The sequence below is a fragment of the Aedes aegypti genome, chromosome 3 (assembly GCF_002204515.2).
Source record: "Aedes aegypti strain LVP_AGWG chromosome 3, AaegL5.0 Primary Assembly, whole genome shotgun sequence".
Taxonomy (NCBI): Eukaryota; Metazoa; Arthropoda; class Insecta; order Diptera; family Culicidae; genus Aedes; species Aedes aegypti.
Window position 1 is genome coordinate 241517966 of NC_035109.1, and position 21286 is coordinate 241539251.

At 38.5% G+C, this 21286-nt stretch overlaps 1 protein-coding gene across 6 annotated transcripts in view; it reads left to right on the forward strand.

Annotated features, from left to right (window-relative positions):
* The window catches only part of LOC5568400 (A disintegrin and metalloproteinase with thrombospondin motifs 4), a 535411-nt gene that overhangs the window by 361924 nt on the left and 152201 nt on the right, over positions 1-21286 (forward strand). For all 6 annotated transcript variants that reach the window (XM_021849517.1, XM_021849518.1, XM_021849515.1 and 3 more), the window contains one exon: positions 16618-16756. In XM_021849517.1, the coding sequence (XP_021705209.1) occupies positions 16618-16756 (139 nt within the window). The remainder of the gene's footprint in view (positions 1-16617; positions 16757-21286) is intronic.

A 21286-nucleotide genomic window follows, 5' to 3' on the forward strand; every position in this document is an offset into this window, starting at 1 on the left:
ATTAGAATGATTAGATTCGCGTGTATAATGTGATGTATTTTCAACTTATTCTTTATAATTCAGTTCAAACGTATTGCTGTTTGCATTTGAGATGTAAATCTTGACTAAACGTCCTCCAAATGCGGTAACACAAAACAATCAAAGGACACATAGCAACGATAATATAAATCACCGCCGCCCTAGCTAGAAAAATCTATCTTTGACATCGCATTTCTTGTGAACAATCTTACCGCGTTTGGTGTTTCCGCATTTGATATTTGCATTTCAAACGCACACAGCAATAATTAATTAACGAAATAATAAAACATAGTTTTGGTCAAAGGGGCATAATCAACACCCGGGGCAAAATGGATACCCCGTCAATCTCTGAGAATATGCATACTTCATCAAAAGTTCATACACTGTATGAAATCTGTATTGCATTTGAAATGTTTGACGGTAAAAAAGTTTATGTTTTGCTTGAATTGTCCTTTGAAATTTGACTTTAAGTTTTTCTCTGTTTCAATTTGGCATAAGCCAGGCGGTGGGAGAATATAATTTTTGAACGAATAAACGACTGACAGATATTAAATATTTTAGAATCATTGAATTTCATGCAAGTGTTCATTTTGCCCAGATACCTTTTTACTAGCATTGTTTTGGACCTAATTTTCTATCTCACTTGCTGGCATATGGTTTGATTTTTATTACCATGAATGAATGTAGCACGTCGTACTAATATCAAGCTTGAAAACTAGCCGGAAGTAATTTGAAAATAATTTCATTGTATGGACTTCAAACAAGCATTTGCTTGATGTGTCATTATGCCCCGAATTCCCCTTCCTACCTTAAATTCCAGAATGCTCTGGAATATAGCTTCCAAATCTACGAGCGTGATCTATAACCTTTCGAAAATCTTTACACATGCAATGATGTTCAGAGCAATATGTTACTTGTATATATTGTTATGGCTTATGGCGAGTTCTACAATTAATGACCATTTTAGCCGTTCAACAACTGGCGATTATGCTATTGAAAATTTTGCCTTCTTCCAAACATAACTGTTCTTCAGAGCTTTCCGCTTTGCAATTCAAAGGCATGACAAGATAGATGTTCATTTACTTCGGGTGGCCTTGGTTTAAGACTTGTGACTCAATAAACTGCAAACACAAAAGAACAATTCATGTTGAGAAGAAGATGAAATTTGTGTTTCACCACACTTGAACAGTATTAAAATCAGTTATCCCATATGCTACTGACAAGGGAAGGTCACGATGGTGTTACACGGGGTATGTCTGGTATTTCAGCAAAATATCAAGTTGTTTTATAGCAGTGGGGCCGCTAACATCAAACGTCACTTTTGCTGAGATGTTAGCAAACGAACTTTAATTGAGATTTTCATAGCTGAGATCGGCATTCTTATTCAAGTGCGTACACAAATATATTAAATAAATCTTCAAGTTTATTCTTAGGCTTCACTGGAACTAGGAAGTGATGCAAATCTATCGTCGAAGATGATATACAGATTCATTATCGAGCCCAAAGTTGAGAATAAAAATTGGAAAAAAAGTCGAAACATCTGGAGAAATCCTGATTCCCAATACAGCCGTGAATTATAAGTCAGTCCCATCTGTAAAAAGTAGACATTGAGAAAATGGGCTGTGAAGTTTCCAAACTCGTTTTTCTATTCAAATATTCAAAAAATTCCAGAGGATTGGAACATGTTCAAATCTTAATGAAACTTTCACAATTTGCTCTTCACTACGATATCTTTCTGAGAAAAATATGAAGATGAATATAACATGGTTCATTTTTGTGTTACACGTTTACTTGCCATTATGGGACAATTTGGCTAGCTGTTTTTTTTCTATTTTTCCGAACAAATCATATTATCTCATTAGTGCAGCTGAACTCAACTCAATTTTGACGAAAATGCAGATGGGATTCACGGCAGAATACTGCAGTGTCGAATCCAGTAGCTTTAAATGTGGAAATATCTTCTTCAAATTATGCCAAATGACCATTATGCCAAATGGCGTTATGCCAAATGGCATTATGCCAAATGGCATTTTGCCAAATGGGGTAGAGCCGAATTAACTGCGAGTATCGATGATCAAAACACAAGTTTTAAGTCATCCAAGAACTTCCCAAAAGATAGGCCATAAGATCTACCAAATCAACTAGCATAACACCTGATTTTTTGATAAATAGCGCACGTCCAGTAGACTCATATTATTGAGCTAAATGAATTCATGAGTTCAACGGGTGCTATTCTCGACCAGTGATTTACACCAAAATCTCGTTTTACAAGGTAATTTTTCACGTAAATTCAATGTACGTAGTTTTTTTTTAATTTGTTCGTATATTAAGTTAAGACAATCCCATGGGAAATGATTGATTGGAATTACTATTATCGCTGAAATAATGTGATATGCTTTGACCTTTTGCTTTGTAGTTTAGTTCACACATGTTGAGCCTATAAAATAATGATACATATTATTGGTCACACCTGCACTATTCTCCAGAATACTCTGGAATATTGTGGGGGACGGACCTGGTGTAGTGGTTAGAGCACACGCCTCTCACGCCGAGGACCTGGGATCGAATCCCATCCCCGAGATAGTCACTAAAAAAAGAAATTAGTGACGACTTCCTTCGGAAGGGAAGTAAAGCCGTTGGTCCCGAGATGAACTAGCCCAGGGTTAAACATCTCGTTAATAAAGATAAAAAAATGTCCCCATATCTTCAAGCATGATCTATGGAACATTAGAAAACGTTGAAAATGCCATAAGTCCAATGCAACATGTTGCTTTTATTTTGTTGTTGTATTGTTGTTTTCCAAATCGTATATCACATCCAAGAACTTCCTGAAATATAGGTCTTAGAATCTATGAGCACAATTTGATATGAATTGAAGAACTTCGATTTCAATGCATGCTCAGAAAATATTTAAAAAAAGTATTGCGTGTATTGATCATTCCTTCAAAAGTTCCAAGAACTTCCAGACACACAGGTACTAAGACCTACAAGATCTACTAGCTAAGTAGAAGCTATTCAGTCCTAGGAGAACCAAGAACATCACTACAAATCAATACATTACTCCGTTTACTCATATGAAGAGTTAAGATTCCAAGCCATAACTAAATATCTTCAATATACAACTGCTTATGCTTGTAGATCCTACAGCCTATTTTCCATGTAGTTCTAGGAGGACCCAGAACAAGCTAATGAATCAGTACAATACTCCGTTTACTTATATAAAGGATCAAGCTTATATACCATAGCTAAAACTATCACTAGAGCACTGGTTGCGCTTGTAGATTCTAAAGTCTGTACTGTATGGAGACCTCTAAGAAGCATAAACGCCCGTACAAATCTAAACAATAGTCCATTTACTCATATGAAGAATTAAGATTTCATTCCATAGCTAAATTCCATCACAGCCAAATCAAACAACAGCTGCTTACTCTCGTAGATCCTAATGCCTATATTGGTCCAAGGAGGACCAAGACCATGCGTATGCATCAGTACAGTACAAGGTTTAATTATATGAAGGATCAACTAGAAACTATTGCAAGAGCACTGGTGCAACTTGTAGGTTCCAAGGCCTGTACTACATGGAGTCCTTGCAGAATTAAGAACATCAGTACTGATCAGTACATTACTCTATTTACTTAGGAAAAGAGTTAAGATTTTATGCCATAACTAAATACTATCAATATACAACTGCTTACGCTTGTAGAAGCTAAGGTCTGTATACGGTGGGGTCCCTGGAGATCCAAGAACATCGAAATAAATCTATACAATTCTGCGTTTGCTAATATGACTAGTAAGGGGCCTTCGCAATATTTAAGAACTATCTATGAGAAATTAGTTACTCTTGTAGATCTTAAGGTCTATGTTCGATAGAGATCTTGAAGAACCAAGAAAATCCGCACAAATTAATAAAATACACCACTTACAAACATGAATGGCTAGCGACTATTGAAGTATTTGTAAACTGACTTCAAGTCACTTATCACGGTCGTAGAAGCCAAGGCCTATATTCAGTGAAGTCCTTGGAGGAACAAACATGTCCGTGCAAACAAATACAATATTCCAATGAATTAAATTAAGCATTGTGCCATTTTTGAAAACTATCAATAGATCATTACTCATGCTTGTAGACCCTAAGGGTTATATTAAATAGAGTCTTTGAAGGACCAAGCCAGATACCGTAGCGGTAAACGCGCAGCTATTCAGCAAGACCTTGCTGAGGGTCGTGGGTTCGAATCCCACCGGTCGAGGATCTTTTCGGGTTGGAAATTTTCTTGACTTCCTAGGGCATTGAGTATCTTCGTATCTGCCACACGATATATGCATGCAAAAATGGTCATTGGCATAGTAAGCTCTCAGTTAATAATTGTGGAAGTGCTCATAAGAACACTTAGCTGAGAAGCAGGCTCTATCCATGTAGGAACGTAACGCCAGGAAAAAGAGAAGAGAAGAACCAAGGACATCGGTACAAATTTAAACAATACTCAGTTTACTGATTTTAATAGATAAGGGCTTGTGCCAGATCAAAACAATCAAACGATCGCTATATACACCAGTATATTGTAGGTATATATTCAAGGAAGTTTTTGTATGAACTAGAACACCTGCTGTACTCATCAAGTTATCGAAACGGGGACCAGAATTATGAGATGTTCTAATGCTTAGAAATATTTAGAAGTACTTCATTTGCTCAGGTAGAATCAAAAACTCCAAGAAATTATTGGAAGACTTGCATACATGTTTACTAACTAAGATCCACAAAAAACAATAATATGATTAGCATTCCTTTTTGTTCTTAGGAAGCAAAATTTCTTGAAATAATAACGATGAATTTCTTGCGAACAGACAAAAGGCAGAACATTATTTTACGAACTGATTCAATTCACGAACCCCCGATCTAGTTCGTAAATTAAGGTTACAGTGTATCAAGTAGTCCATCGATGGTTCTCAGGTGTTCTTTCTGGATTGAATTACCTTGAAATTTCAGTGAGCTCCATTATGTTTGTAGTAGTCACCAAGGGGTTCAAGGAGCATTTTCAGGCTCTTTTTAAGGTTTAGCCCTTCAGGAGTTCCTCTAAACATTCCTAGAGACTACTAAAGATGTTTAACAAGTGTTTCGAAATGGAACCTTGGAGTTACTCAGAGGTTTTCAAAATATTTCAAAGGATTTCTAAGAAAACTCAAACAGGTTCCAGAGTTTTACATAAGGTTTTCACGTGTTTCTGACGCATTCTCAGAAGTTTTCATGAGTTCTCATTGATTCTCGGTGGTTCCCAAGGATTTCCGAAGACTTGCTAGAGTTTGCAGAAGTTTTCGTCAGATTCCTAGAAATGTCTAAGGGTTTTGGGTTTGCGTTGGTTTTGGAGATCACTAAGACTCTAAAAGTGATCAAATCTCCAGGATTCTTAATGGTTCTGAAGGAGATTCCAAAAAGTTTTCAATTGTTTTAAAAAAGGATTTTCAAGAAAAAAGCTGTTAGAAGTTTACAGTGGTCCTAGAAAGATTCCTCATTTGACCCATAAAGTTTTTCAGAGCTCATTAGAAGAGCCTAGAAGCTTTTCAGGAATTTGCATGGAAATAGGGCAAGAGCTCTTCAAAGTTTGCAGGGATTTTGAATAGATACATTGATCATCATCAGACATCTCCTAAGGTATTCAGTGGTTTCCAGGGAATTTCACGTGTTTCTAATGATTATTCATAGTTTTTCGGGAATTTCTAAATCAGATATTTTCCATATCTATTAGACTCCGCAGTCAGTATGTATGATTCTAGTATGAGCTAGAAGTTCTAAGGATTTTTTAAGGATCTAAGGAGATTATAAAAGGTGTTGATAGTTAATCGGGTTTTCCCTAAGCGTTTCCAGAAATTACTAGTTGAGTGCCTAAAAATTCCAGCGTTTCCTAGGTGTTTCCCTGGTGTTTAATATACGATTCACAAAAGATATTAGAGCTATTCATAACTTTTTAAGTATAAACCAAAGGTTTCGGAAACACTGTCTTTCCTATAGAAATTAGAATTAGAGTCCTATAGAATCCCTTGAGAGCCTCTGATATCATAAAGGAACGTCTTAAGATTTTCAGGGTACTTATGGGAACTTTGTCGAATATTCTGGGAATGCTTTTCGCACCCCTGAATAGTGCATTAAAACTTCGTCAACCCCTTGGGTAGTGTTTGATAACCCTTTGGTTATCTTTTAAACAACAAAACACCTCTCTTGAAAAACTGATAACCCCTTGGCCAGCTCTAAAAATCCTTTGAGAAAGGCTAGCTTCTTAGGTATATGAACTATTCCGGATTTTAGAATTTGGGATTCTGGACGGAGCTGGCCATTTTTCCTCCCTGTTTCTGCGCCAATGCTCTAGTCAACATTAGGTATTTACGTGATAACTTTTTATACCCTATTTTGTCACTTTTTTCAGGCATAAGATCTGTAAAGTTGCTTATTTTGTTACTTAGTAATTATTAGTACTCTCGAAAGCATGGAATTCACAATTACTAATCCTTCGTACACAATGGACCGTATATTGAGTAAAAAATAAGAGAAAAATTTCAACACTGTCTTAACATATCATCAAGTATTATCATCCGATTCATATTATCACAAAATGTATTAATACTACTTAATATTAATTGATAAAACCTTCAATACTGCTTTTATAGAAAAAAAAATCCTTGTTTCACGATTATTGTTATGGATATCGTCCACATCAAAAGATTAAAGTGCGATTCGAAAATTCCAAGAGACAATAAGGAAGACAAACAAAATTGTCACTTAAAACTCCAAATGACGAATTCGGTCCAATTTAATTACCCAGTACGCGCATAGAATGGAAATCATATCTTTTTTCGATTGGTATCAACCAGAAAAATCTATTTATCGCTTAAGTTTTCGACGAGAACAAACTCACCACTTGAACAAGAAACCCCAATCATTAGCATTGCACTGTTGTTCCCAGTAGAGTAGACACATTCGATAGCCATCGGTCACCGATCCAACAGCGCGCATCCATCATACATAATCACCGCCGCCCGGTTGAAACCCGCTCCAAGTCACGTTCTAGGCAGCAATGCAGAGGATTGCTGCTGCTGCTGTAGCGTCCGATTAAGTAATATATCCCTTAACTGGACGCGAACGGGTCGTTACTGCTGGAGATTATGAAAAAAAATGTAAACAGTTATTATCGAATCAGCCGCGGTCAGTTCGCGCTCGTTTGCTGGATTACGAAGGAAATCCATCAGAAACCCATTTATCATTGTGGAGCTAGAAAGAGAATAACACAAGCGTGGAGATTGCACAAAATCGTAGAAACCAAACAAGGAACTTCGGGGAGAATGCATTGTGTTTTTCATCTGGGTAGGTTGGATGGAAGGCGAAAGACGCATCGCAAAACGGCTATTAATTATGCATTGTGGTTGCTCGTATAGACGACTATATTTCGATGTCGGGGGAGACAGCGACGAAGTCGCCGTGTGCCATCAACAAGCGGACAATGTGTTTGAATGGACATAGGAGTTTGAACGAATCGATTAGCTAGAAATACACAAAAGAGAAAGAATGAAAAAAGCTAATCAACCAGGTATTTACTATGCAGCGAGCTACGAGGAATAGCCGGGCCGATGTCGCGTTGAGTATTTTTGTTGGATCTACCAAGGACACCCAGACGAGTCTCGACGATGCTCGCAGGCATCGATCGCTAAAGACACGGTGTTTCGAGGAATAACTGTTTGTTGATGCAATTTGTACTGGTTGGGGTCATAGTCAGTGATTAAAGTTTGGACGAAGATGGATTTGTTGGCGAGCACCAAACAAGAAGGTGGACCAACCTGTCATGGATTGATTAGACTTTACACTGAGTTGGTAATCGTAGATGTAGATAAAGGTTTTTGAAAGTCATAAGCATTCCTATGTTGATAACAACCGCAACCATTTGAAAACCACATCTTGGATATCAATATCCGTAGCAAGTTGTATAATTAATGTTCTGGCAAGCGATCAAATGTGTTGATTTTTTATCTTTTGGAAATCAACAGCAAATGCAGTACCGTAAAACGAGGTATCATTGATAATAAAGACTGGACTCGGAAAAAAGGAGACAGACAAAATAGATCACCAAAAATTCATTTTTGGCGGGTTCGCTTTCTTCGGGACCACATTAACGCCCTTCGCTTCGTAACAATCCATTACAGGCTTGGCGTAGTGGCACGAAGCGAGATCCGGCCAGAACAGCGTGGGACCATTCTGAGAGCAGAGGAAGGGCAGCAAGCGCTTCTGCAAGCATTCCTCTCGAAAAATCTGCTCGTTTACGGTAACGGTTGTAACGAACGGCTTGCTGTATCGTTCGCACTCGCAGATCGCCTGCCACAACAGGCACTTCTTCGCGAATTTATCAATCTTTCTCTTCCGGAACTTTTCTGGAACCTCCATGCGGGACGTAACGACAAAAAACACGAGGCCGGGGATTTGTTTGGCGTCCACCTTGACATATGTCTCATTGTCCATGACGAGACACCCTGGCTTGGCCAGCCACGCACGATACAGCTTCCGCGCACGCAATTTGGCCACCGTGGTTTGCTTGTCAGTCCGGTTTTGCGCCTTCCTGACCTTAAAAACACGTAGCTCAGCCCGCTTCATGGTATGCTGTACGAACCACTTCGACAAATTGACCATTTTGGCCACGTCTGGGGTAACTCGGGTTATTCATAAAGTACTACCTTATCTTCCGCGCCTTCTCTGGGTATTACGTTTTCGGTTTTCGGCCGCTTCCAGGACGCCGCTCGATGGTCTTCGTCTCCTGGAACATCTTCACAACGTGGGACACGGTAGAATGGTGGATGCCAAGTCTTTTGCCGATCCCTTTGTGCGACTGACCAGGATTATCGATCACCGCGCCCAATATTTGCTGACGTAGTTCTACTTGTTTCGAATGCATCTTGAAAAATACGATAAAATAATAAACATAACACACTAAAGAAGTATTTTGGGTAATTTCATTATTTTTACCCACGCGATAAAAAGAGTCATTTTTTTAACCATTTTTTCCAAGTCTTCACACATAGGGAAATTTACGTATTCTCGGCAGTCTAAGCCGATACTGCGCTTCTCTTGTCATTTTCTAAGACATCAACAGATAAATAACGTGTTTGTCTTTTTACATTTATGCGTTGCTCTAGAATCGTTTTTACAACGCTTCGAACATATTTTGTCAACAGTAACGTAGCTGGGGAGGGTGCGATGGGTGCGATCCACGCCGGGCTTCCTAGGGGCCCCGAAATCATGGTGAAAATTTCTCATAGTAATAGAAATTCAGTTTTCAACAAACTAAAACATATACAGGAAGGAAAAATCGGGTTTGGAGGGAAACTGAATTGGTATTGTCCCTTATGGAACAGTAATTTTTTAAAATAACGACGTGTCATCAAATATCCGGGGCCCTCTTCAACTTGAGCCTTAGAAGCCAGAAACTACTTTCAAAACATTCCTATTATGATTTATAAGGTTTAATCACCGCATGACTTTATTATTATGAAAATTTATTGGCTTTTTTCGATGAATAACAATACCTATGGTCCTCTGTTAAAACAAATTTTCAACTTCTATTCATTTCTCTCGTCGCTCGCTTGCGATTCTATCCATCATGTCATTTCATTACTTTCGTTACTCCCTTTCACTCTGAGTATAAGTATTGTTATTCACCGAAAAAAGCCAATAAATTTTCATAAAAATAAAGTCATGCGCTGATTAAACCTTATATATGTAGAATATATTTTTTCTTCTGGGTAATTTCTTTCGCACCTCCTTGGATACGTTCTTAGGGAAATCCTTGAATAATTCTTTGAGAACTTCTTTGGGACATTTTTGAAAGAATCTGTTGAAAAATTCCTTTATTTTTCATAAATCTACACATTCCTAGTTGCAATACTAAAGAAACGCTGAATCGCGATAGTTATTTTTGAATTCTCTGGAAGAATCGCTGGATGAGTACCGAGAGAGATCGCTTCCTTGAGAAACGAATATTTGCAGGAATCCCTGGAGTAATTTCTGAAGGTATCTTAGAAAAAAATCTTGGTTAAATTCTTCAAGGTATCCTGAACGAAAATCTGGAAGAAATTCTTTGTGACATTTGTGCTGGAATCGGTCAATGGACAACTGAAGAATTTTTTTGAACTTTCAACTGAGGGAAACTCTAAGCAAATACCTGAACTTCGCTGTCATGAAATAATTTAATACATATACAGTGGGATTCCGTTTTTGGCATGCTCCGTTTTTGGCAGCTCCATTTTTGGCACTCCCCGATTTTGGCAACATTTTTCAATACCATTAAAATTTGTAAATTTTTGTAAATATCATCATGTCTGTTGCTTTAGTCATTTGAATAGCATGTCAAATCTACACCGATTACATTCAAGTGCTCAATTTTCGTCGATATTCTCAAATCTCATCAACTACTAAGGCCAACTACTGGTGCATAATAACTTCAGGATGGTCATTGGTAATGTTTTCGCAACGTTTCATGAGGACAACAATCTCCACCAGTATCTCAACTAGAAACCAACTTTTTTTCTAAGGCATTCATATTGAGTGACCAGCCCACTTGAGTCTGCCAGTAGATGATACAATAAAAAACACTTTTCTTCATATTCGGAACAGCTTGTTTCAACAAAGCATAAGCACAGACAAGAACAACCAAAAATCTATGACTCACACCAGTGTAAAAACACACCGCAGTAATACATACAAAAACAACAAAATGTCGTGTATCATAACTTTCAAGAAATTTCATTAAATAAATTGCGTTATGCTGGAGAATTGCAGAAGTCTCATCAACATATAATCCATAAAAAGATTTCATATTGTAAAAATGTATACTATTTTGTGAGAATTCCACCAGCTTCATGACAAACACAGTCCAAACTACAATTTATTCTCAATTATGTCATTGAAGCGTGCGATAAATACGACAGAGGGTGTTTTAACTTTATGTCTGTGGTATTGGTGTGTATATCTTTCTGCGTAAACTATTTAGATCTACGTTCCCTCTTTGTTAAAGACTCTGTAAGGTGTAAGATTTTTTAGGAGAAGATCCAGAATTCTGTACAAAATTTTTAATCAAGGATACGGGTCTCATCATCAATATGTTCCAAACGAGCTGAGTCTATGAGCTTCCTAACTGTACCCTGGAGAATCCTTAGATTCTTGGTTTTAGGGGACTTTTCAGAAATTTTAACAGATTCATGATGATGTCTGAAGATTCCAAGTGGACACTGATTGTTTTTTTAGGGATCTTGTGAATGTATAATTGGTTATGGGGGATTATGTCCAAAATCTGGTGATTCCGAGTTAACTATTAAGCTTTCTTAGGCGTCCTGTAAATTTTAAGCGGGATAATGTGAATTTCTCTTGGTATCATGAGTATTTCCGGTGAAAGCTTGGGGATTTTGAAAAGGATTCCAGAGGAATTTTAGGTGTGCTAGTGGTAGCCTCACAATAACAAACTTTAGAAAATTTTCATCGGAGACTTGAGAATATTCAGCAATATCGCAGCGGAATCCCAAGATGTTAACTTCAAGTAAAATCATTAGCAAGATCCTGAGAATTCTAGGCGAGATCCCACTGATGCCTGGCAAGATGCTTCAGAGACCTAGCGTTTTTCTGTAGATTCCTTATAAAAACCTGATTCCTATCTGGCTCTTGAGGTTTCATTACAGGATCTTGTAAATTGCTGTTAATATCATAAGGTAGGTGTAAAACATACATCAAGCTCAATTAAAAATTATTTCAAGTAAAAATTAAATTCTACAAAATTACAAGTCGCATTTATGGATCATTTTATGTTTATGTATGTCGTTTTGATTGCAGTCAATTAATCATCATTAGATGCTTTACTTTATTAAAAACATAAATTAAAGAAGCAATTCTAAACACACCGTTTTAAGCTCAAGTCCAAAAGTTAAATTAAGTTTGAATGTTCATTAAATCAGAAGAAAGCTCATGTCGCTTCAGTTTCGTTAAAACGTCTTTGTAAGAATACAAAAATAAACCCGTTTTCTTGAATACTTTTAAGAAAATGTCCAGTTCTTGATTAAAGGTCACTTATGCGATTATTATTTTACATGGGCCACTTATACAAAAAGTGTACATAAAGCTTCTAAAAAATAATTTAAGACGTTGAGGCGTAAAAACGCCATCAGAAAAATGTTTGCCAGAATTAACATTATGGGGCTATAGATTCATAGCATAGTAGCACCCTACGGAAAAATGCTTCGAAGTGAACCTTTTCGAAGTCTCGATGCTTATTTATTTCATAAAGATGATGTATTAACATTCTAATAATGTTTTCAAAACCAATAGTTGAAAAATAAAATTTAAAATATGGGTTCCGATTTTGGCACGGTTCCGTTTTTGGCAACTGAAAATTTCAACTTTGTTGCCAAAAACGGAATCCCACTGTAGTAATATTTGGCGTAACGTCACGAGAAATCCTCACAGAAATTTTAAAAAAGACCCTCTGAGAGATGAACGGTTACTCTGAGGAATCTTTATTGAAACGTGGTTCCTGGTCAGTCTTTTTTTTATCACGTTTTTGAGGCATAAGGTCTTTAAGTTCATATTTTAAGTTACTTAGCCGCTACCAGCCCTGTTGACTAGTCACATGTTAATTGAATATTTAACAGGGCCTCCAAATCTGACTCCGCACTGGGCCCCGAAAGCCCTAGCTACGCCACTGCTTGTCAGTGTGACTATTGTCGGCAGCCTCATTCTCTTCGGCAGCTTTTCCATAAGAAATGCAGGCAAATCTGTTCGGCAGCTCTAAATCAGTCTCATTTTGAGGCATTTTCATTTGAATTGATCACATCTCTGGCGATATTGTTTGTTCCGTCTCGGAACTCTCGTCAGCGGAAAGCTGACAGAACAAAGAATCATCTGAATGTTTTCATTGGTGTGTTTTCATAGAAAAACACTGTGTATTTAGCATTTGAAATTCGGTTGCCGATAATAGTCCAATAGTGCCGAAGCCGTAAATTTCCCTATTACCAATGTTGAAAGCCCTAGTTCCGGACACTGAGAGGAGAGAGAATGAGAGAAAACGGTTAGTGGGGAAGAGATTGGATTGGGATGAGGAGTTGATTTCCAGAAGCTAAAAGAAGAACCTGTAGAAAGAAAACGTAAAACGGTAAATTAGATCGACGGAAAACGGAAATTTTCGGAATAACGAAGGAGTCCTGAATGGAGATTCACCGTAAGTAACAATGTAGACGGTGACACCGACACACGTGGCAACTCCATGGCCAGTATTGTCGATGAAGTTCCTCCACGTGGCCGAGTTACAAGTACGGTGGTTTGGTGCCGAGTTCGAAGCAAAGGGGCCGGCAAGCTCCAAGTTATTATCGCACCACATGTGGCGGAGAAGTGGCAACGTAGTTGTGGAGGTAAGGACTACTGTGAGGCCGGGTGGCAGCCCAACATCCGATGAGTTATCACCCGCGCACGAGTCTCTTGATGTCACTGTAAGAATCGGACCAGACATTACGAATTGTCCGTCGGATCATCCAGGAAAAGTGTCCGGCAGCCGGCTTAAAAATCCACCAGCCATAAGCCGACCCTAGGAAGCAAGACATCGTGGTCAACTTCCAAGACTTCTGCTTATAATCGACTCATATAGCCGGGATTCTACCCGTCATTCAACAACCGAGGATCCCCACGAAGGGTAGCCTACCCAGGAATATAAACTGCACTCCCTTGGCCGTCCGCCAGCCAGTAGATGCGAGCAAGCGGGACCACGTTCCTGGATTCCGCGCCAACGCTATTAGACTCAACGCTATTAGACGGCACGCAAGTGCCTAAAGAAACAATGTTCTCTCTCCTGCATGCCCATGGACCTTGTCGCACCTCTCCGCAGAACGATACCCCCTGTGTTACGTTGATTCATTTGATAGAAGGAGGACTAGATTTTCATGGGACGTCGTTGGTTGTTTCTTTGGAAACGGTGTTGTGGGTCTTCTTCCACTAAGTGAGTTCCGACCTTGAGATTAAGCTCTGAGATAGCCGAGTATCACACAGAGTATAACAGTGAACAGGTTTCATCGCATCAGCCATATTGGATTATCAGAAACAAGAAGCTTAATTTATAAGTTATAATAAGGTCTTCTACTCCACTGATTTGGATTTACCTCCTAGGTGTCGAAAGATAAGCAACTGAATACGGAAAGAACTTGTCTAATGAATTTAAACCATCCTCAGAGACTTTCTAATTATGATTCGTAATTTACTGGTAACTAACCTCAGATGCTGATTGAGACATTTTTACACTTCGACCTCCTCATCATCTAGGACGAATTGAGTGGTCTTATTGGCTTGTTACTCTCTTATACTCTTCTGAACGTAACTTACAAGCATTACCAAGAACAGCTAACCCGTAACGCACCACGGAAAGGTTATCTACCCTCGTTACGGGAGGTTTCATACTTGTGTATTACTCTATTCCAAAAGCCCATTATGCCTAACGTATTTCGGGCCTAAGTGCCATCATACGTAATGTATATGTATCTAATGACAAAAGGGTAACGACTGCTTATTTCGTTCATAACCGCCAACAGTTGGCGCCAGCGGCAAAAAGTACAGAAAACAACCTTTCGAACATTCAGTTTCTCTCACTGGCCGCTGAGCGGCGACACTAATGTGTGTATTCCACTCACTAATCGCGCTACGCTGGATTCTCAAATTTCTCAAAATTCAAACACAAGCTCATTGAAGAACAGTAGTAGAGAACTTTCAAAACGTATGGAAAATAATGAAAAAACGTAAATTAGTAGCCATTAGGAAACTGGATCGAAAAAGTAGTGATTAGAAATCAAACGTAATGTGAATACATAACATAATATCGCCCTATTATGTCTAAAATCCTTATGCCCAATGATTTTCTGTCAATAACACACGTAACACTGACGAGATTTCCATAGGCCACACATTTAACAATCATTTCAAATTCGCTGTTTCAAACCTCACAAATAGAGGTGCAGACATCGCTTTTCTTCGCGTTTGTCATTTCACACTAAGGTGTTCTTCAGGTCTTGTTAGACAAAACAATGTTTCGTGCAATATGCACAACAGATCATTATGATACAGTCTGTAATAATGGTGTAAATTGAGCGATGGATTTTGAAAAAAAAAAAAAGTTCTATGTGTTACGTCTATATAACTGTTAGAATTCTTGCCATATAACCTTGCAGCTCTTGCTGTTGAATTTCAGACAATTTGTCCGAAACACCTAAACTTCCAAAAATAGAACACGCTCTTTTGGTTAAGATATACCTCCAAATCGAATGCAAATATAAACATCATTTATAGAATCCCCTCGCTTAACCTCAACAATCCGAAAGTAAATCCAACACCTGCAGTTCTCACGCTTCCAATTAACCTTTCACGCAAAGATCCATTCTGTCGGGGTTCACCTCCGAAGATATCCATCACCTAATTTGCAAATCTGCAACACACAAAAAAGTAAACGATCGTTAATAGACGCCATCATCATTCCTCCGTCCATGGTGATTCAATCAAGATCACGATCTCCCATGAATATGCCACATATCGTCATATCGACGCAACCGACGACCCAACGAACAACCATTTCGCAATCCCCATTCATCACAGCAGCACTACTCTGCCCCCAGTATTGCCTATATGTCAATAAATCATTCGGGTTGTCTTCCCCGAGCATGATCTCTACCGATGATGCCACGAAATCGATACCGTTTCCAGTTAGCCACTAAACGATATTCTACACTGGTGGTGCATCTGTTCATCGCGTCAGTCTAGCCAGTCTCTAGAATCAATTTGAGTATCCGTCGCACTAATGGATGTTTGGTTAATCTAGCTGGCTAAAATTTATATTCAAAGGTAGAGGGAAAAAGGGACGAAAGGTTGCAAATCTATTTCTGAAGTAGGAAACATTTCTTACTAATCAAACTTTTGTTGACCTTTTGTCCTTTCGATTTTTTTCTTTCGACTTTTTATCCTTTCGACGTTTTGCCCATAAACCATCTTATTACTAACTGAACATAAAGAATGCGAAAAAAAAGTCTCAAAATGCTTTTGACCAGTAAGATTATCCAAATACCCCATAGTGCGTCGTCGCTGAAATGGTAATCAATATCAATTTTTCGGTTCGATGATCTTTAGGACCTCAGAGGCAGGTCCGCACATTAGCACATGATCTTCGACATTCACATGAAAGTCTCACTTTGGAAGAAGCGCAAAAAAATTCCACAAACCTTGGCAAACGCTCGTAAGTTTCGATGCGATACCGAACCCTCTACCTTCCACTATTTGGAGAATGTAGATTCTCGATCTCGATATGTTGCAGTTAGTCGTGCAAGGACGTCCTGTCACCGGAGTTGGTTAATGCAATCGCTTCCATAAGCAGCCGGATTATGATGCTCAGCAGGGAAATCGAAGGACACCCGGAGCATGACGACCTTCGGAGCATTCTTGTTCCCAGCCCACGAGACAACCTTTCAGAATGAAGCCTCTCACTGCGATTATCGATTTTATTGGATTTTTCGTCGCCCGCCACTAACAAGTTTTTTCTTCTTCTCCCATTTCAGGAGGGTAGTATAGGACATGAACTTGTGATAAAACCAGTGCCAACCGACATCTCCCGGGCGGAGGACGGTAGTGTTCATCATGTTATTTTTAAGCGAACCGTGTCAGAGGAACAACACAACGACCATGCGAGCGATTATGGTAAGTTCGGGTTTGACTAATTTATGACGGCATCGATAAGCGTGTTTTGGGAAATATGGCTGCTGATTATGATCAGTATGCACATCAGAACTACGACTCCTGAAAAGGATTACGGATAGTTTGCTGAAAATAACATCTCTCATGACATATTTTCTTGCCAGATGTTGTTCATAAACCACACGGACAAACTTGGGAACCTTCATGAATAACACATATTAACAGAAGCAAAATTTGGACATTCCCTACATACGATCACTCCTATGTAACTCTTTGTGTATGAAGACTCCGAAAAGTTGGTATTAATCGTATTGACTTAGGATAATCAGAATGTTTTACGTCACCCGGTGCTGAAAGCTTAAAGAAATGAATATTTACCTACCTTATCTTAGTCTTGCTAGCCTATCATACTTTAAGACAGCAACTAATTACAATATTTCTGCAAATCACTCGATTCAAAGTTTTTTCCTAGGTTTTGCTCCACCTGGTTGATCCACCTAGCGTTTTCGGCCTCAAAATCAACGAATAGATGGTGCTTAGGAAATTAATATTTACGGTACTCTCGAAGAATCTTGTATACCGTCTAACGCCAGGTTGCCGACAAATATGTGGGCTTCGTGGCCGAGCGGTTAGTGCTACCAAGCATTTGGCCGTATCGAGTCAAGGAGTGTAGGTTCGATTCCCGCTTTAATCCAGAAAACTTTTCGCAGGAGTGTATTTCGACTGTGCCATATAGTGGTGTTGCGTCCACCTTTCAACAATATCACGTTAATCCGTCATGGAACCTTCATTCTTATCCCGACATATTTCATCTAGCGACATGTAGCTTTTATGATGAATTGATTTAATTATAGAATTCCCTAAAGGCTGTTCCATCTCTTCTTATCTAAAAAAATATAGATTCGCTGTATTCTTATATGACTCTATTGTTCTCATTTTTTGCTGCAGTACACAGTAAAATAATTTTACCGCAATTCGTGAATTTCACCGTAACCTCAACAGCTGAACAGTTCAGTAAAATGAAAATTTTACCGAAAAATGGAAAAAATTGCCGTAATCCGTTAATTTATTTAACCGAACTTTTCAGTTGTTGAGATTACGGTGAAATTCACGGATTCCTGTAGAATAATTAAGTGTGTATTATTGCCTGAGCTGCATTTTTCCTATTCAAAACCATTTTACACCTCTCGTTAAATCAATCGTTACAACAATAATGTCTCTACTACGCTGTAAACGGCTACTTAAAACTTTTTCAGGAATTCTTTAATAGTAGCTCCAATAGCCTTCTTTCTTCCAACAACGCTGAATCGAGGCAGTGCACGTTATCAGTAGCGACTTCAGGCTATCTGAATCGTTCCATATTAAGGGAGAGATGGGTAAGATGCACCTCCTAAGAAATGTGTTCATTTTAAATATGATTTCATCATAATACATCAATATGAAATGCGTTTACGAGTACTTCTGCTTATAATGCATGCAGGCTTGATTGTACTCCCAAGCATCACCAAAGTTCTAGAGATAGCATGCGCTGGAGCAGCGTGCTGTCTTTGTCTTTTTGAGAGGGAGTGAGAAACTACTAAGCAGAGAGGCAACGAAAATGAGCGCGGAAGATGCGACACAAAACACAACACACGCTAAACTTCATCCACTCAAAAATGAGTGCCGAGTACACAAAATCGGCCTCTCTTCATGCAGCACAGATTCTGTGCAAAAGTCGCTGTACACAGTTTTGTGCAAACGGTGGTAAACAAACCGAATGAGTGAAATGCGCACAGAGGAGGAACGCTTGGAATGCGGAATTCGCTTCCATGTTTGTTTTGCTTCTGAAAACATTAAAAAAAACATTCCGATTTTTAAGTTTTTCAGAGATTTTTTCATTCGAATAGCCGAAGCGGAAGCAAATGGGGAAAAAACTTTCTCATTTGCGACCATCTTCCGGCTTTTCGCTGGAAAAATCCCTGCAAACTCCCCATCTTACCAGCAACCAACTGTTTGCTGCCGCGCGGGAGATGACTGAGAGTTCCATTTCCATCGATCCGCGCACAGCCAATGGCCAACACATCGCTTACACATAGCATTAGTGCGACTTACACAGAATTTTCACTCAGCCAGAGAGTCCTGCATTGGTTGCCTCATTCTGTGTAGTATTAACACATGCGCTGCGTTGAGCAGGCTTAGCGTGCAGAGAAAAACTTCACCAAAAACGAGTACCATCACAACTCCGCGAGGCCTGTTTTGTTCGGACGGGTCACTCAATAGTTCTTTTTAAGCGTGAAAAAGGGTGAGCATAGAAACAAGAAAGAAAGTGTATCAGTATTGTATACCATTGCAGCATCCCGGGTAGAGGAAAATTGCAAAAGAATAACAAAACTTACCATTAAAATAGAATGTTTGAATAGCAAAATTTGTTCTTTGTTTGTTTGAAATAAGAGATAAAATAACCAAAATAATAACTAAGTTTATATGGCATAAAAACTAAATAATATCATATTTTGCCATTGTAATAACAAAATAATAGTAAAAATATGGGCAACAGTAAATAACAAAATATGTTATTATTTTAATATTGATAACAAAATAATAACTAAATAAGCTATTCACGAGTAAATCAAAATAATGGTAATTTTAGTTCTTTGACTTTAATATCTAAATTGAGCATGATTGAAAAATAAACTTTTAGCTTTCCTGCAAAAAACATTTGCTTTTTAAATCTTCAATGAATATCATACGAATTGTAAATTGAGCTATTATGGCAAAATTTGATGTTGGTTTGTTCTCATGAATTATTTCAATAAAGTTTTCAAATATTAAAATAATGACATATTTTACTGTGATGGCGATGTTTGTTATTCTTTAGATATTTAATGTGTTTTTAGTATTTTTGCACAAATAACAAATTTTACCATGATAGTATATTTTGTTATTGATTAGTTATTACATGACTTTCAAGTATAACATACCAATGACAAATTTTGCTATGATTGTATGTTTTGCTATTGATGATATTTATGTCATATATTAATAACATAATAATGGTTAAACTAGATATGATTGCAAAATTTGTTCTTATTGTACGATTATTTTGTTATTCACCTCTACCCGGGATTGTAACAATCATTATTTGACTGTTCCACGAGATTCTGCAATATGCATTATTTATTTATTTATTTATTTATTTGTCACTGTCTCGAATTATTGAAATCCCACAGACTGTTTCTTAATCTAAATCCTTAATCCTATTCTTAAAAACATACTTAGACACATTAAAATCGAACAAAGCACTAACACTATTAAACAGACGAAGGCACTTGGACAGCGGGTTGTTGAATCCATAAGACGTTCTATGCCGTCTGATGAGTAGCAAGTCCCGTTCTCGCAAATGGCGATTGGGTGCGTAGAATGGAACATTGTCGAGAAGGCTATTGTTGTTTGAGAGGGACTTTAACCCTCGTCCCTTAAGATATGCATTAGGCGTTCAACAGTTAGGCTACAAAGTGAAATGGCCGATCTGAATAGGCAGATTGCTTCCAGAATAGCTTCAATCCGCAACGAAAGTTTTGGACATGTTATCCAGAACCTTTATGATCGATCTTAACCATTCTGGAAGGGTGCCAAAGTTCGGAAATCCCACCCAAAACCTGTTCCACCTCTCAAGGTCGGTGATTCGCTTCTGATCACTCCGCTCGAGAAAGCCAATGCGATCGGTAATTCATCCCATCTGCTTGGATCGCAAATCTACAGTCCGAAGAAAGTTCAGGTTGCGCAATGCGTCCACGATATAGATACATCCCCTTGTGCTGTCCCACCAGTAAACAGGATCACCTATGAACAAATCTGCTCAGCGCTGAAGCAAACCAAAACCATGAAGGCCCCCGGGTTTGATGGGATCTTCAACCTCATCCTCAAAAATTTAAACATCAAAGTTTACGAACTTTTGAGCGCCTTCTTCAACAGATGCTTGGAATTACACTACTTTCCAAGCTCCTGGAAGACTGCAAAGATCATACCTATTCGCAAACCTGGGAAATACCCAACTTTACCATCGAGCTATAGGCATATCAGCCTGCTCTGAGCAAACTTTTTGAAAAGTCCATCCTCAACCGACTCGCCAAGTTTGTCGATAAACGAAACATTCTCCTGACGGTACAGTTTGGGTTTAGAAAAGGGCATTCCACAACTCACCAATTTGTGAGGTTGATGAACACCATCAAAAGTAACAAAACTGTACCCAAGTCCACAGCCATGGCTTTGTTAGACATCGAGAAGGCGTTTGAGAATCTATGGCATGACGGACTTGTAAATCATTTGAAGCTACCTTCAGCAAAGGTCCTCAGAGCATCTTTGAATGGCTGCTTGTCTAACGCGTTCCCAGTACCAGCAGGAGTACCATAAGGTAGACCGCTTGGCCCACTACTCTACAGCATTCATGCATCTGACATTTCTTCCCTTGGCGACGGCTGTTTGTTCCTTCTGTTCGCAGATGACACCGCGATAGCCTTCGAAGAGAGGATGACTACCGAAAAAAAAAACAAG